At 34.5% G+C, this 17,367-nt stretch overlaps 1 protein-coding gene across 1 annotated transcript; it reads left to right on the top strand.

Annotated features, from left to right (window-relative positions):
* Positions 1 to 581: 581 nt before the first annotated feature.
* LOC149795745 (uncharacterized) lies at positions 582 to 17,063 on the top strand. Its single transcript, XM_089964128.1, has 3 exons — positions 582 to 713; positions 6,083 to 7,391; positions 13,148 to 17,063. The coding sequence occupies exons 2-3, from the start codon at positions 6,216 to 6,218 to the stop codon at positions 14,942 to 14,944; spliced, it is 2,973 nt and encodes a 990-aa protein (XP_089820254.1). The 5' UTR covers positions 582 to 713; positions 6,083 to 6,215; the 3' UTR covers positions 14,945 to 17,063.
* The last annotated feature ends 304 nt before the right edge of the window (positions 17,064 to 17,367 follow it).

The following is a 17,367-nucleotide window of genomic DNA, read 5'->3' as shown; positions in this document are numbered from 1 at the left end:
TCGGCTTGCACTCCACGTTTGTACTTTAAAAATATATGAGACAAATATCAACCTAGGATAGCAATATGTGAGAGGGATGCAAAGCAAACCAGACATTTCCATTTTATTAACTGAAAATGCATTTATGATAGAATTGTAATCGGGTGTCAGATGGCAATGATTTTATTTCCCTAATTTAGACGAATATTACGTGTTGTAAAAAATATTTCAAAATAGAACTGGACGATAACAATTGGTTGTCAAAGGAAAAAGAATAGTTATTGCAGTTTGCTTTGATTCATGACTGTTAAATAACGGATTGATATGTTTAGTAGTTGTCTGTTGACTTCATTTAATAGTCATTGTTCATATAAGTTTGTTTAGTCAGAGGATATTTGAAAAGTAATGCTGAGGCGACTCGACTTGGGAGATTGCTCTCAGTTAACAAGCATCGGTGTGAAGCAGACACTCAGATGTATGTGTATTTAGAGGCATTCAAGTAGAAAGATATGGAGAATAAAACATATGCAATGTTTTGCTCGAAGGACATTTTATTCTGGCTTCCACCTGGGATAAACGTTACCGAGTGTACACTGAGTCATCGCGAACTTAAACGTCTGGTTACTTTGACACTACACTTGGGAGAATGTTTGTCAGAACCAAATAGTCTTATGACTTTTTAAGGCGTCCTCGTTATGAATGAAAGTAAGGACTGTTAACGCAGATTCATTCAGGTATGTCATCCTTGTCCTTGTCAATTTAAATCTCTCTCTCTCTCTTTCACACACAGAAACTCGCACGCACGAACACACACGCATCTTAAAGGTTTTGTTTTCTGTCTCGTAATGTACTTTCATATTGTAAAGCTGATTTTGTATAGAATCACGGTCTCTTGCTCTAAACGCATTGGAAACACGACACACCTCACCAGTTTTGGCATATACATGTCCTGGCCTACTACTGAAGGATTTTGTTTTTTTAAAGGACAAGGTCGAGATTTAGCGAATTAAAACCTGCTCCGTAACAGACAACATTTTTCACTCATCGATTCTCTTCAAATTTTAAAACTTAAATAACAATTTAATCAAGTGTTGAATATCAGCAAAATTATTTATTTCAGACAAAGTGACTAAAAGTTTTGCGGTGAAACTCTTTCGCAAATTAAACTTGCTGTACGAGTGACAAATTATTTTTAAAAAATGTAATTACAGTTTCCAGGCAACGTATTAATAATGGGATTTAGTTTTGTATACTATAGAAAATTCACTTATTTACAGAATAAAAGCCTGAAATAGAATTTTTACGAAATAATAATCCCTTTCAGGTGATATGCAGGTGATATAGGAGGAGCAAACTATTAGCAGTCATTGGTTTCCAGATCGGTGTCGATGAAATCTGTCTTTGTCTGTCTGTCTGTCTGTCTGTCTGTCTCTCTCTCTCTCTATATATATATATACAGAGAGAGAGAGAGAGAGAGAGAGATAGAGAGAAAGAGAGACAGACAGAGAGAGAGACAGAGAGATGAAAGCAAAACAAAAGATAGAAAAGCCACGTTTCAATCGAGTCGTGTCATGCGCTACCGAACAAGCTGATATTATTTAATGTACTTTTGAGCCTATTCACCGGCAGTGATGCGAAGCAGACCGTTTAGCTAAAATGGGGTCGTGCCACAAGTTGTTGTACCTTGCTGTGTGAATATAAGTAGGTTTGGTTAAGTTAAATGGAAGACATACAATCATCCGGTTCAATGCACGAGTCAGCATGCTCATATCATTGTATGGATATAAATATGAAAGACACCTGAAATAGACATTGCAAGACGTATTACTTATTAAGATGAATATTTTTTGTTATCTTAGGGCATTTTTAGAAAGGAGGTTTGTAATTCAGATGATGGCAAATCTTGCATTTTGACAGTATATTAAAAATGTGCAAAATTTGGATAGAAGGTGGTAAAATTATCACACCTTTTTCCAAAGGTGTGACAGATTAAACAGTCCATGAAATATTTGCGTAATGGTTTAAATATCCTAAAATATCTAAAATAAGTCGAGTTCTTTTTTTCCTCCAATTTTGGCAAGTATTCAAAAGCTTACTTTCATACACCAGCTTATTTTAAAGATAGCGTATTTTCGAGTGACCCTGTACAATAAGAAAATTCTGGTTGTCTCCTTTCCTCTTTCATTAGAAATAGTGTTTTAAAATTGACGATTGTAAATAATACTCATGCAGTAAACGGAGGTCAGAATGAGGTCGCTTTTTGTCAGCGATTTATCCAAACATGTTTGTTTAGTTTAGACGAATTTTAAACCACTGTTTACATATTTCACTTGACAACTTTCATTATTTTAGTGGCTGTTAATATTGAAATAATTTTTAACCTAATAAAATTAAATAAATTTACGTTTCATACAAAACTCAAAACCAGACGTATGTTCTGATAGGCATATCCTGAGATTATCTGCACAAAAGTGCTATGTATATTAATTAATCTATCTGTCTCTGTCTCTTCAACAGAACTAGAATATCATACTCATGTTAACGATATTATCTAATTCTAAATATTCTGACACATTGACGTACTAATAGTTGCACTCGAGATTGAATAATCTTCCCCAATATAAAAGCAGAAAAAATCTGGCTTCTCTCTGGGGCTACTCGAAGAAAAATAAAGTTAGCTTCAACCCAATGGTGACTCTTTGTCTAGCGCGGGTTGATTCCAACCTTATTATACCCTTTATTCCAATATTCTACTGACCATCGATGATCGTAAGGTCGTAATGGGGTGGTCCCAGCATAATTCCCATCTCAGAGCTGGACTGCTGCAAAAACTGTCCAAGGTGGATAGATCCCAGCCTTACTATACCCCTTATTCTAATATTCTACTGGCATGGGGTGATCCTAACATATCTCTTATTTTTGCCTGGGCCAGTCCCAGAGGCTGAACAGCGAGGATGACGTCCGATCTAGAAGTGTTTGAAAAAACCAAGGTGGAATCAAGGGATTTTGTCATTACTAAATTTGTATGTGAAAGATTGCCTGAACTTTGAGTAAAACAGAGAACGGCCATTGCAAAGTGATTATCCCCAATTACAGATAAGTAGACGAACAAAGAGCTTAGACTTACAGTGAGATACCTCATGGGATGTTTTAAGACGGTGCCTGGGGAAGATGGCGAGGTTTTTCAGTTTAAAAACGATTAGAAACAATAGTCACTGCAAGTAAAATGATCACATTGATATGCATCTTTACGTTATGTAGGCACCCTTAGCTACTTCCCAATGTTATGCGTCTTTACGTTTTGTAGGCACCCTTAGCTACTTCCCGGTGTTATACGTCTTTACGTTCTGTAGGCACCTTTAGCGACATCCCAGCATATATAGCTATATGGTACTTGGAGATGTCCCCTCGAGCGTTCTAAATAATGAACTCTTTCCTAAGTTTCATTTTGTTTTCTTACCCGTCCTACCTTCCTTGTGTTTGTGTTTTGAGAAATAAATATTATTTGAAATAATTTTGGAAAAAGAATTTTGTACGAGATTGCTCTAGGTTTCTTCGGTCATATTATAGTATTTTTTAAACCCCTTATTTGAACTTTGGCTCATACTCCCCTCTTTCCAAGGATTGCGTCTTGGTGACCTGGCTTCTTTCGCTTCTCGTGTCGTTTCTTTGTTATGTTCTAAGTTGTGGTTGTGACCTTTGACATGGTAATTTTTTAATCTTTTCTGTTGTGCGATTGTGTTAGTATTATTGTGATTTGCATTTCCCTTGTTTGTGTATAGAGACTGGCATATCCAGGTTAAATTCTTGACTTTTTGTTTACTTATCTAATTCTATGGCTTGTAAATAAAGGAACTGACTAATCACGAATGCATTCACCAACATCTAGTTCAATGAGCCAAACTATTTCCTCAACCCTAATCTTGAACGGCTATTAATGGCATTACATACAAAATTACTGATTAGTTAGTTAGTTAGCTCGATTTTGATTTGTTAATATTAACCTCATAGTTTCTGCAAGTAAGCGCAGTGTGGTGACATCATAAAAAGTTTCATATATAAATGGAGAGTGAAGACTATCATGTGTGGTCTTAATAGGAGATAATTAATTCAAGTAAGTCAATTCATTATTGGCATATAAATACATCCCTAACATGGCAACAGTCTGATACAGCAGAGATGATGCCTGAAACAGCAACCTTTGCAGGATTCACGAAAACCCCAAGTGAGTTTTAGATGTCTGAATAGACTTGTGTGGACAGTGATGTACTTCTTATAGGTCTCCAACACTACCCGGGCCCTACCACTTAACAGTTGGATAATAGTTCAGAATATAATCTCAATTATATTTATATACACATGGAACTGCAAAGGAAGCCTCTGTGTGTGTGTGTGTGTGTGTGTGTGTGTCCGTTTCAGATTATTAGCGTAGCTTTAAACAATTTTAACAATTTTTAGTTACATGCAGCGTGGTAGTTTATAGTGACGTCTAGCACTGGAACATCATGCCGCAGACATGTAGCATAATGTCCCACCCAGTCATATTATTCTGACACCATCCAGACCAGTCCTAACACAAACCTCTTAATTGCTGAACGCTTAGCTAGGAAGGTGTTATTACCATTTTTATAAGTCTTTGTTATGACTCGGCCAGGGTTCGAACCCGCGACCTTTCGCATCCGACACGGACTCTCTAACAACTAGGTCACCGGAGCGGTCAGCTCAGAAAGCAAAGAAAGTTATATAAGAATAGAAACTTGTATATAAATCGTAGTTAATATTTTTTATATTTTTGTCAGTATGCACATAAAGGCAACCATATACGGTCCATTTGATGACTCTTGACTGGCTATACAATTTAACATTCCCCACATTATGAATATCCATACAATTATGAGGTGACTAGACTTTTTAAATTTAATTTTGGATATACTACTTGCAATTCTTTCCCATAAATGTCAAGGTTTTGGCAAAGTCATTTGCCTTATACTTCCGAAGTTTATTGCAAGCACTTTTGAACAAATACGCATGGGTGTTACCAAGTAGATTTAACATTACATGGAAAAAATGCGATTGGCTGACACCTGAGGCTACCATACCATGGCATGCATGGAATCGAAGTGGTGGTTCTTAAATACGACACTAGTCAACTGATAGAAAACAGATTTGTCTCCTTTGGACTGGGTAATCTCTATTATTGACTGTTAATTCCGAAATGAAAATCAGTTTTGTGAAGAAGCAAACAAAAATGATGTTACCATAAGAACAAAATATTTAATTTGAAAACTGCAAAAATACACTTTCCAGAGTTTATGCTTATATGCCATCTCAAGTAAACTTAAAACGATTAAAAAATTTCCTGTACGTTTCGCAAGATTTCAATTTAATGGGCAGTCAAGGGTAATTAAACAAACAATACCGGACAATCAGGAATAAATCCTTAAACATTTTTGTGTAATCTTCAGCCAGAAGTTGATTTCTTATTTTTAAGAGTGTCATATTATAGATGCCGTGATATCATCGAGCTTTTATAGATACTGTGATATAATTAAGCTGTTAATGTTATACTCCAAGATGCGATAGGTTTGGAATCTGTTTGATTTTTAACAATTTGCTGACAATTGGTGATGTATAGTTGAAACATGGCGATTCTAAAAAAAAAATTTCAAACATTTACCCCACGTTGGCAACATTAAGATAATTGAATCAATATAAACTAGATATTTTCTTTCTACGGACCAAGACTTCAAGGCACGAATATTCTAAACGAATACACTCTAATGATGCAATGAATATACGTTAGCATTCAAAATATTCTGGGAAATTTTGTTTTGTTTTAGAAGGAAAACGTTAATTAACATTTGCTTCAGACTAATGGAATAGTAATTATTTATGCGATATTGTTCACTTTGTTTCAGATTATAAGATATTGTTTTTCAATATAAAAACGAAAACAAATAAAGATTACGTGTATTATGTTAACAGCTTTGAATTTCACAGCATGAAGTAGTTTTTTCTTCGCTAAGGCTTAACGTCTTTAAATGTTGGAGCATCACCTTGCCCTGGTGTTTTTCTAAATCAAATTCAACTTGTATAATTTCAGGTATATCTTGTTGACCCTCCAACTCGGACGTACAATTATTAAAGACAAGAAATGGTACTAAATATATAATCTAAGAAATAAGGATTAATCTAGTTTTGAAATACACAGAATAGCCACAGCACAGCAAAAGATAATGATGTTTTCAACTATGTTATTAATAGTCGTTGCAACACTTCTGCATACGTCGAAAAGGTATGTATGTATTTCAAGTGAGGACACGTCTACTGCAGTTACACAAAACACATTTTATCCAGCACAAGATAACAATAATTTTGCTTCAACTACAAATGTGTTTTTTAAAGAACCTGATTTATACGCTTTTAATCAAAGGGAAATTACCTTCCTGGACGTGGAAAGAATTCTTAAAGAGGAAAGGACCTTGGCATATCTTAACGCCATTGAAGATCAAATTATCAGAAGGGCTACAGAAATTCACCTTTATCATTGTCCTTTCAATCATATTTGCAATTTTTCATTGGGTTATGAAATTCCATATGGAGTTTCTCCTTGCTGTGATGAATGTAGTTGCAAAGTGGAATGTGCGAGAGAGGGAGATTGTTGCCCTAATGTTGTCGTAGATTTTGACGAAGTTGCTAGAGCTGACGGAAGCGAGTTAAAATGTCACTACCCGTCATTACATCCGTCTAAAAAAAGTGCACGTAAAGACTCTGGATATTACTTCATCTCTGACTGTCCCCTTGGATGCGACCTGGAAGAGAGGAAGGCGTGCAGAACATCGGACAGTACTTTCGTGATGTCAGAGGAGTTTGAATTTTCGAACGTAACACCAGTTACAGATATTAAACACAGACTGAACTATCGAAACAAATTTTGTGCTTCATGTCACGGCGTTGCTCAAGAGGATCTACTCGCTTGGAATGTATCCTTGGATTGTAGCAAACGTTTCCTTTTCGGATTCTCCCTAAAACAAAGAATAGTAGATGCCATCAACTCAAAGGAATGTAACATAATTTTTCGGCCACAAGAACTGTCAAATTATACACAAAAGAAATGTACTCCACTTATTTCTTATTGTAACCAGAGCGGATCTTGGTACCAATATGATGAGGTCATCGAAAAGCTGTGTCATTCCTCTCTTGGTTCTTCATTTGATTCTAAATATAAAAATGTCTTCTGCATGATTTGCAATAACGTCACGATGTTAAAGAACAGCCCCGTGTGCTTTTATAATTTTCATAGGGTACAAGAGGGTGTTTCATTTTCTGCTCTCTTAAACTATCGAAGGCTGGAACGGGAACCTCCAAAATCGAAACAATGCCCTACTGAAATGGTTTTTGATCCATATTTGGTAAGTTCATAGACTATGAAAGCAATATGGCAGAATTTACACAATTTATACTTAATAAACATCATTATGTGTAAACTTACATAGATGTTACTATTATGATTACTACTACTAGTACTATAAATACTTCTCCTGTTTTTTCCTTTTATTTTATTAGTCGCAACTTGCTCTGTAGTTGCAGATCATGCTCCTCTTTATCGGTCGCAATCTCCTTTTACTCGAATATAGCTTCTATTTCAGGTGCTCTGAATCTGAATTATATATATATATATATATATATATATATATATATATATATATATATATATACCCACCCACCATGTCGGCCAATTCTGCGCGGTCGGGTAATTCTTCACCACAATACGACATTCCTGGAAACATAGGATCACGCTTTGTTTTTGGTCGAATATTCAATATGTATCAAGAAAGAACGGTCATCCTTTTATAAAAGAAGTGATATTCATAAAGTGTACACAAATATCCCACATTCCTACGCTAACTGTACGTGAAAATGTGATTTCTAAATGTCAATATGAAGACCGACTCCATGACCTTCTTGAACTTTTAACCCCAAAAAATCCTTTTTACTATGTATCTTTTAAAACCATACAGATAAATACAATATATGAAAGATGGAAATGTCTACCTTAAAACAATACTGCATTTTAATCAAAGTTTCCAATTTTTCAAGAAGCTGTCCCACACGTACAAAATCGTCTGCTATCCAAAATGTCAACTTGCCGCTAGAACGGGATTCTCAAGAAATTACCAGGCGTATAGTCTGTTTCTAAATTCTTAAGTAATATTTTTCCCATAAACGAAACGTTGGCAACACAATACATCAAATTCATTGTTGGTTCTCTTCAACATAATAGGTTATCTTTTTCAAAACTGTTTTTTTTTTTAACTACAAGATCAGTTTAGTTTGCTTAATATCTCTTGAGATTTATTGGCATTGTTGCGTTGAATTTTGTAAAACCAGCTATAAACCTGACCTAATTACTCGACCGGAATGCTGACAGAAACAGTCCAAAGTAAAGTATTTCATTTTCATAGTCCGATTAACAAACATTACATCTTTTCAAAGCTATGCGCAGAATAGACCGACATGTCGTGAGTCATGAAAACACAGGGGTGGTATCTCTTGTGTCCAAAATTAATATTATTTTGAACAGAATAATCTGGTGACAACTGCCTCTATTCAAATGATAAACATTGCAGTAGTTTATTTTTGTCAATCGGTAGAATTCGGTGTGCGTTTTACTTCAATATCGGTGAATGGAAACCTTCGGTGCGCAGATAAACCCTACAGCATTATATATATATATATATATATATATATATATATATATATATATATATATATATATATATATATGTCAATAAGTCAAGCTGAAGCCAACTAGTCGAAACATAAAACATTTTAAAGCTTTTATTTCAGAGAAATAATTATGTAATCTTTTATAATTTCAACGCTTTTTGTGTTTATTGTTTGTTTTGTCTCTGTTTTGTGTTTGCATTTGAAAAAGACTCATTTAGAGTCGAAAGCGCTAGAACTAGTAATAAACTATCCTAATCAATCTCTGACACACGCGATCCCTTGTCGGATTCAGTGCACTTGAAAGGACAGTTATTCGCCATATGATTGTGTATGTGTGGTGGGTGTGGGGGTGGGGGTGAGAGAGAGAGAGAGAGAGAACAAAAGAAAATTTACTGCAGAGGAAATTAACAAAAGAAGTACACTCAATAGAAATGCTATCTTGAAAAAATACGAACAAAACAAAGAAACGCACCGATGTTATCACCGCAAGCACTGGCTCAATTTTTTCGAATGTTTTAAGGGCATACTTCCAAAAGTTTTTATGGCTTGTTATCGTAGACCTAAAAGTAGCAAGGTAAATCTGGTACGTACCAGGCTAACTTCGGACACTATCACAAATGCAGGCATGTACAGTTGCAAGGACAAGCGATGCCTAATCTCTAAACATACGCCTAAGACCAAATCGTTATGAAGTTCGGCTACCGGAGTTAGCTTTACTATAAAATTAGAATTTAGAATGTCAAGCCAAATTGTAATCTATCTCATGAATGTCGTGTGTGGCGTCCAATATATTGGTAAAACCGTTCACTTCAGACAACCAATATATAGCCACAAGAGCCGCGTTCTGTATAAAAGCAATATGAAATCTGCAAACCACAGAAACTCGTCTGGGCATTTTGTAGAGTCCTTCCATGTGCTTCCGATTGATCGTAACAGAGGGTGAACCGATGTAAAGTACACGTAAGAAACGGTAGTAGATTCGGCTGTCAGTTATTAGTAGGGTATTCGTCTTATTTAAGAAAACAAACATGCCAATTCAGTCTTGTCAATATTTCAGCCAGACATCACTCAGACCAGTACAAAAATATTTACAACAGGTTTTAGCCATTTAACTGTCACTTGTCTCCTTATCATGAATTTCGTTTTTACTACTACTGCTACTATTACTACTGCTACTACTACTACTACTCCTACTACTACTTCTTCTTCATCATCTTGTTGTTGTTGTTGTTCTTCTTCTTCTTCTTTTTATTATTATTATTATTATTATTATTATTATTTCATTTTCAGTAACCCGCGACAACATTCTCATGACTCATTTATTTTTATTTTCTCTACGTATAACTTTCCCTGATATAGGATTCAGTACATATTGTTCTTTCTGTTCTTGAATAGCTTTTTTTGAGCTACGGATATTTTCTTTATTGCTTTCTTCATCTTGGAATTAAGTCAAAATAATTATGTTGTCTGTACAGGTAAAACAAATAAAAGCGGATAAACCCATAAGCTTTGTTATTAAGCTTTTAAACCAAACTAGTCATTTACTTCACACGTTTTGATACTGGTTTCCATCTGATTTATTTATATTATTTAGCTCTTTTTTATGTCGAATTTTCTGTTATTGAAAAACATTAATAGTTGAAATTTAACCTCAGATTTATGTTCGTTTTGTTTTTGTAAGTCAGCTCAAATAATTGTATAAGTTTGTACCGTTATTATGCATGTTTGTGCTTGTAAGTAGATAGATTTATTATATGCTTCTTTATGTACTTTCATAATGGTTATTATGACCAGCAGATGACGTGACAGACACGTGATAGACACGTGTACAGACTTTGATACTGTGCACAAAACTACACTAAGTGTAACAATATGAAGCAGCGTTAGGATTGGATTTAGCGAATATTTAGAAAGCATTTTTTCAAAATGAAATGTGTATACTGTCATCGAAAGATGAATGAATCTGAAACCCTACTCGTGCGTATGGATCCAACAATGGATTTAACAGAATGATGGACACCGAGTTAATCATTTGTTAAAAGGAAAGTATATCGTTCATAGCTGGAATTACTCAGAACATATAACTTCAACGAGTAAGCAAACAAGAATCAACGTATGGAACTTAAAAAACAAGTATGATTGATATATGGATCTGTCACCATGGATGATCAATGTTTAGAATTTGTAAAAAAAAATATATGAATAATTTTCGATCTATCACTAAGGGTTTGAAATATGAAATTTGTACAAAAATATAAATAGTGTTTCGTCCACAAGTAGGATATATGTATTATTGATTTTCACTCATAGTGATACCGAATTATTGATTTGACTGATAGTGATACTAAATATAGATAAAAAAATCAATTCTGTGTATCTCATGGCGTCCAGTTGACGATCATGACGTATTTCTGGTCCCACAGCTCTCACCAAATGGTGAAGGAGCCACCACGCATGGCATGCCCCTCACGGTCTGCCGAATAATCCGTTAACAGGAGATCCTCCCAACAATTTATGTAACATTAACAAATTATTTAGTTATCTAAGCCACAAAGCGAAAATTTAAGAGGAACTTACAGTATTCTGAATAAAATTCCAAATAATCCTAAATGTTCTACCACAAAACCAAAAGTATGGAATGTTCCAAATGAATGTCTTGCTGTACCACATTTATATAATCCAGAATCTCTTTGAATGTGTTGTAAATAATCTGAAAGTAGTATTTTAGTCCAAAAGTTCAATGAGTACTTTGCGATTCCAATGAATAGTTTGAATATATGATTCTTCTCAAATTAAATTTGAACACAACTTAAATGATTACACAGACTGATCTTAAGATAGGAATGAAACCAATTATTTTACAAAAACCTCTTCCTATACATCCCCACTTGACAGATGTTGCAATAACATCTTCTGAATAACTAATGGAAAACTCCAAAAATATTGTCAATAAGTTCGCTTCCAAAACACCAAACTCTTAAAAAAGCCACATTAAACTTGTAACATTATTTACACACGATTACACTATACTACACTAATAACTAATTTACCAATGGCATGCAAAAAACAAAAATAACTAGTTATCACAAAATACAGAAAAGTTTTACTAAATCACCACAAAAGAGAGAAAAATCGCTACTATTATGCATATAATTATTTTCTCAAGGAAATGCCAAATCTTTCCCCATACGTTACCTATTCGAAAAGTAGAAAAGATATATATATATATATATATATATATATATATATATATATATATATATATATATATATATATATGTATGTATGTATGTATGTATGTATGCATGTTATATTACCATCATTAAAGTTATTGTTCTTTACTTAGTATAACGATTCGTGACAGCCAACAAAAATGAATGAAATAGCATCTTGTAAAGTATGCAACTTCTTATGTATCTTACCTTGTCAGATTGTAATTTTGTTAGGATTTGTCCTTTTCTTAATTTGTTTACACTCTTGTTTTGCTGGACGTGCCTTCCAACATATAAGTAGAAACGCATACCACAACTACATTAGTTCTCATGTTTACAAGCAAATTCAATATAAATCCCATTTATGCATAACTATAAGGTTTGGCTAGGATAAGTAAATTTAATGGCAAGTACTTTTCATTGTCTTTAGACGGGTGTTAAAATCAAAGGACTGATGATACGCGATGATGTAAACTTTAGAGAACTAAATGCAGTGAGAGAAGAGGATAATAAGTAAAATGTAAACAAGCAAATAAGTCGTTTTATAGTATGTATTTAAGGAATATTTCGGAATTCTCTTTGCTATTATCAGTACCGACAACAATTGTACTTTTAATATAGAAATGTTGATAGCCATCGTGTTACAGGTGTAAGTGTAATTTGAGTTTCTGTCAAGGGAACGAGTTGACTTGAAGAAAACCAGTATGACAACCCCGATTTCATGGCATTGTTTTACGCGTGCATTGTACGCAGCGCCGAATGTATCTGAAATATGTAAAGCTCGTTGCATTTTGCTTAGTGTTCATGTGGCAAGGAAACAATATGGGAACAATAGGCGAATACTATCTCAATGATGTGATCTATTGTGCATAAAATACATATCACATTGTTGGTTATTTTTAGATCATGTAAATACATTTTCCGAAAACAACAGGATCTCCCTGAACATTCAGAGGAGAGTTTTTTTAAGTTTATAATTTATGACTTTTCTCTTATTACGTACTGTACGTGATATCTGGCTGTACCGAACCACCCACCCTCTTAAACCTATTTTTATTGCTAATAAGCCTTAATTCGTGCAGCATACAAATTAATTAAATTTGGCTATTCAGTAATAAGGAGGCTTACTTGAAACATACTATATTCTATCTAATAGCATGATACCATATAATTTATATCTGATTATTGGTATATATTTTGCTAATTTATTTTACTGTTTATTTCAGATGAAATGCCTACAGTTGTACTGCTCTCCCACAAAGATACTCGACAAAGACAAATGTGTCAATATTTTGACCCAGTTAGACGGAGCCTTCTTTGAAATTGAAATTGCTCTTTTTCCAATGGAGAGATGTCAAGTTGCTATGGTCACTGAGGTCGCAGAGCACATTCATATTTGGGTGGAATATGTGTTATCTGACTGGACATATTCTAACTATCGTATATGTGATCTTGATATAGTGTACAAAGTAAATCACACTTATGAAAACTTCACAGTTATTGAAGATCACAATAGTACACGGTATTCTGAAATATTAAATTCAGATATAATATTCATTTCTTTACGGTGGAAATTCAAAGTGAATGGATTTTACGAGTTTGATCGCGTATACGAAATGATACAAAACATCACCAATTCTAATGTCGGCTTCCAAATGGGCATTAACTCAAACATCTTACTTTTACCGCGTCTCATTCATATTGAGGCGCCTGTCTATGATATAACAGCTAATCTGTCAAAGATTTATTCGACTAACATGATCCCTAGAAATTTCGAAGAGAATCCTCTTAAACTCTCGGACCGTATTTCTCATGCAATTCCCAGTGTTCCTGACAACAACATGTTTATCCCACACGTTGTATCGAATAAACAAAGTTTGTGTACTCAAAGCCCTGCCAAGATGAGTCTGACCCCACCCGTCCTGATCCCATGCACCATGATAGAACTAGATGAGGAGCGATTTGATTGGAATTACACCGAATATGGTGTCTATGTGGCAACTTTAGACTTGCATCTCAATATGACAGATTTCAATGTTGTAATTAATCCTCAGGGTGTAGCCTTAAGGATCTGTACACATGTATATATGGCGTCTCAAGCTGTCAAAACTGATATGTTTCACAGAAATGTCTCTATTGGAACTGATGCAATCCTCTCGATTGTCTGTACGTCCTTATCTCTTCTTTGCCTCCTACTGACCCTTATAGTTTACATCATGTTTCCCAAACTGCGGACTGTTCCTGGGAAGAACAATATGCTACTTGTCATCAATCTGTTCATGGCTCAAGCGATGTACCTAGTGTTTGTTTTCACTTCAGCTTCAGCAGGTTCCATCTGTGAAGCTGTAGGTGTGTCCCTTCACTTTTTTTGGTTATCGGCAATATTTTGGATGCACGTATGTACCTTTCACATGCTTAAAGTGTTCGTTAGGCTGAACAAACCAAATTCAAAGACCTCCTCTTCAAAAACCATCGTCATGTACACGATAATTGTAATTGTTATATCAGGCATTTTTGTTCTAACCAATATAATCAAGGCTTTAGTCGAGTCAGAGTTGGTAGAAATAGGTTATGGTCCAGAAATTTGTTACATCTCTAGTGGGAAAATGGTCGGATTCACGTTTGCCCTCCCAGTTGGTTTCGTTGTTGTTTCTAATTTGGTTATGTTTCTTGTGGTTATTTTCAAGCTCCGTTCATTACCCAGCGTTGAGAAGAATGTTAAACATAACAGGAATAATGCTGTCATTGTTGTGAAACTTTCTTCACTCACAGGAATTACGTGGATTTTCGGATTTCTTTATGTATGGACGGACGAAATCGTTCTTTCCTATTTTTTCATTGTTCTAAATGCATCTTTAGGCATATTTATTATGGTATCTTTTACTCTTAATAAAAGAGTGTTCGACCTCACCAAAAGTATATTCTTGCGCAACAGCTCCATGAAAAGTGGATCTGGCTCGCCAGATACAGTACGTAGTTCTACATATATTGCGTCTGACGTGGTGCAGATGTCACATATGTAGAGATCTCCTTTGTTAAGGTCAAGACCAAATATGGATGAATATATATAATGGATGTGAAAGAATGCTCTTGTGTTTCGCTAGTTGGGTCGATTGTACCAGGGTATTGCAATTTTGGAGTTGACCCTTGAGCAAAACGTATGAAGCAGGGTACAAAAAGATCCATAGCACAAATGCACCATGCAGAAGATTAATATGTGGGTGAATTAAAACGGAACATAGTGGTTATAAGTTAGAGAGTTTAAGTCACATTAATGCCAGATCCTCGTCTTGTGCTTTTGTTTTGTTCGTCAATAATTCTCTAACACTAAAGTTTCTTCTGCTTTCTCTCTTCATTGCAATAAAACTATATTAAACTTTTGAGCTACAATGTTTTCTAAGATTTTTAGCATTATGTTAATTAGAAAGAATAATTGATACATTGTATATTATTGCGTGGTAGCGGTACGCATATATATGATACATTGTATATTATTGTGTGGTAGCAGTACGCATAGATAGGGGATGATTTCGTAAAAGATTTCATTCGCCAAAAATGTATGGCAAACCGTTTACGTACATGTAACTATTACAGGTTCATACATCTCATTCGAAATCAGAGAGAGAGAGAGATTACCTATTTTGTTTACAGTTACTTCTATGATGACTGATCTTCAAAGATTGTTTCATCTTTAATGAATATACGTGACATTAGATAGAAAAATATCCTTTATGTCATTAATACCCTCTGATGTATATCTATATTGTGTGTTTAACGTTTGTCCATGAATGTACAGCAAATTTTGTAATTTAAGATATGTAAACACATTGACTGGGCGTTTTGACCTCAGAGGGTTCTAGAAGGTTTCCCTTTATTTGATATTCTTTGTAAGTTGTAAATAGATTGTAAATGGATTCTTTGCTGATGTTTGGGTCAAGGTTTAATTTTTGTTAGAAATTTAGAATGGTATAGCAGCGACCGTATTTATGAATTTGATGGGAAAATTACCCATATCCTAGTTATCGTATTGTGTCTTGGTTTTATATGAGAATGTTGACATTAAAGTTATTCATTACTATTTTAACATCTCTTTGGTGGTATCAATCTTGCAGTTGTCTTCAGTAATAATTTGAGAGGATTTATTTATCGAAATTATTCATTGGAATTACATAGTGCTTAATGACGTTTAGGTTAAATTATTTTCTTTTGAAATTATTTGAATTCAGTGAAGGACATTCTGGGTTATATGATTTTGGTTGATCAAACGGGTTGACACATTAGCACAATCAAGGCTAACGACACATCAGCGCATTTATTACTGGAATTAATTTGGAACGCTTTATACTTTTGAACTTGTGATGCAACTTTTAGCATCATTTGGGATTAAAGTCATAAAACTAAGTACCTTTTACACTTTGATGTGTATGGTTGTTCAGCTCCTTCTCTGATTATTGTATTCACTGATCACAACCCGCTTACTTTCATTAACACAATTTAGAAACAAAAGTTACAGACTTTTGAGGAAGCGTTTGATGTTGCAGGAATACAACATTAACACGATGCACATCAGTGGTAGTGATAATATTTTACGAGCACAGAAGCGTTGTGTTACTTTATTTTGTATATACAGATACTATCTTGAAGTGTCTGGTTTTAGCTGCGTATCTAATGAACTGCGTGGCCTTATATATCGGACCGTTTCTTACAAAAGCTACAGCTTTTGTATTGACCTTGATCTATTTACAAGATGATAGTAAGCAGACGTCTGTCGAATATAACATTGGTTTTGATTTTCTTTAAGTACATGATTTGTCTGGAGGTATTTAGGAGTGCACAAAAATAAACTATACACCAATACAGTTCGTTATGCAAATTTACTTGAACAATTACATAATCGACCGGTTTATGCTCAGATTTAAGTAACTTGTTTTTCACAGAGTGATAAAAAATTTGTATTAAGGTAAAAATTTATTTAATAAACCTAATTAGTCATGATAGTTTATATGGCGATATTCCTAGTATAAATATTATTTATCTCAGCTACCTAACAGCTTTTTAAACACCCACCTGTAAGTATAGTATTAATGACTGAATGTCCTTGCCCAATCGCTGTAAGCGGAAGAATTGTAAACCAAACGTTAATGGATTAAACTTGTTTGTGATGCTCGGATGAGCCTTTGTGATTTTTTAAAAATTAAAAAATATTAACTATCCAGCGAAATATCAACACTATAGTGAAAATAACAATATTACAGACAAAAGCTAATTTTTTCGCACATGTTTGGGCTCATAGACTTTGATGGTCCTATGGATTTATCGCTTTAATAGTACCGAAGGCAAATACGCTTATCATCCTTGGTGACGTCAAGGGTAGAGTTGGCACATAATACAAGTCATGGCCAGATGTCGCTGGCAAAGAAAGCATTAGCAAATGCAACTACAACGG

Source organism: Sinohyriopsis cumingii, chromosome 7 (assembly GCF_028554795.1).
Source record: "Sinohyriopsis cumingii isolate HCF-2022 chromosome 7, ASM2855479v2, whole genome shotgun sequence".
Classification (NCBI taxonomy): domain Eukaryota; kingdom Metazoa; phylum Mollusca; class Bivalvia; order Unionida; family Unionidae; genus Sinohyriopsis; species Sinohyriopsis cumingii.
Note: the sequence above shows the minus strand (reverse complement) of the source record. Positions and strands in the feature narration are given on the sequence as shown.

Excerpts from the sequence above, each read along its gene's own strand:
- LOC149795745 (XM_089964128.1), top strand. The coding sequence starts at position 6,216 with ATGATGTTTTCAACTATGTTATTAATAGTCGTTGCAACACTTCTGCAT. Across the intron at positions 7,392-13,147 it reads TGGTTTTTGATCCATATTTG|ATGAAATGCCTACAGTTGTA; the intron begins GTAAGTTCATAG and ends TGTTTATTTCAG.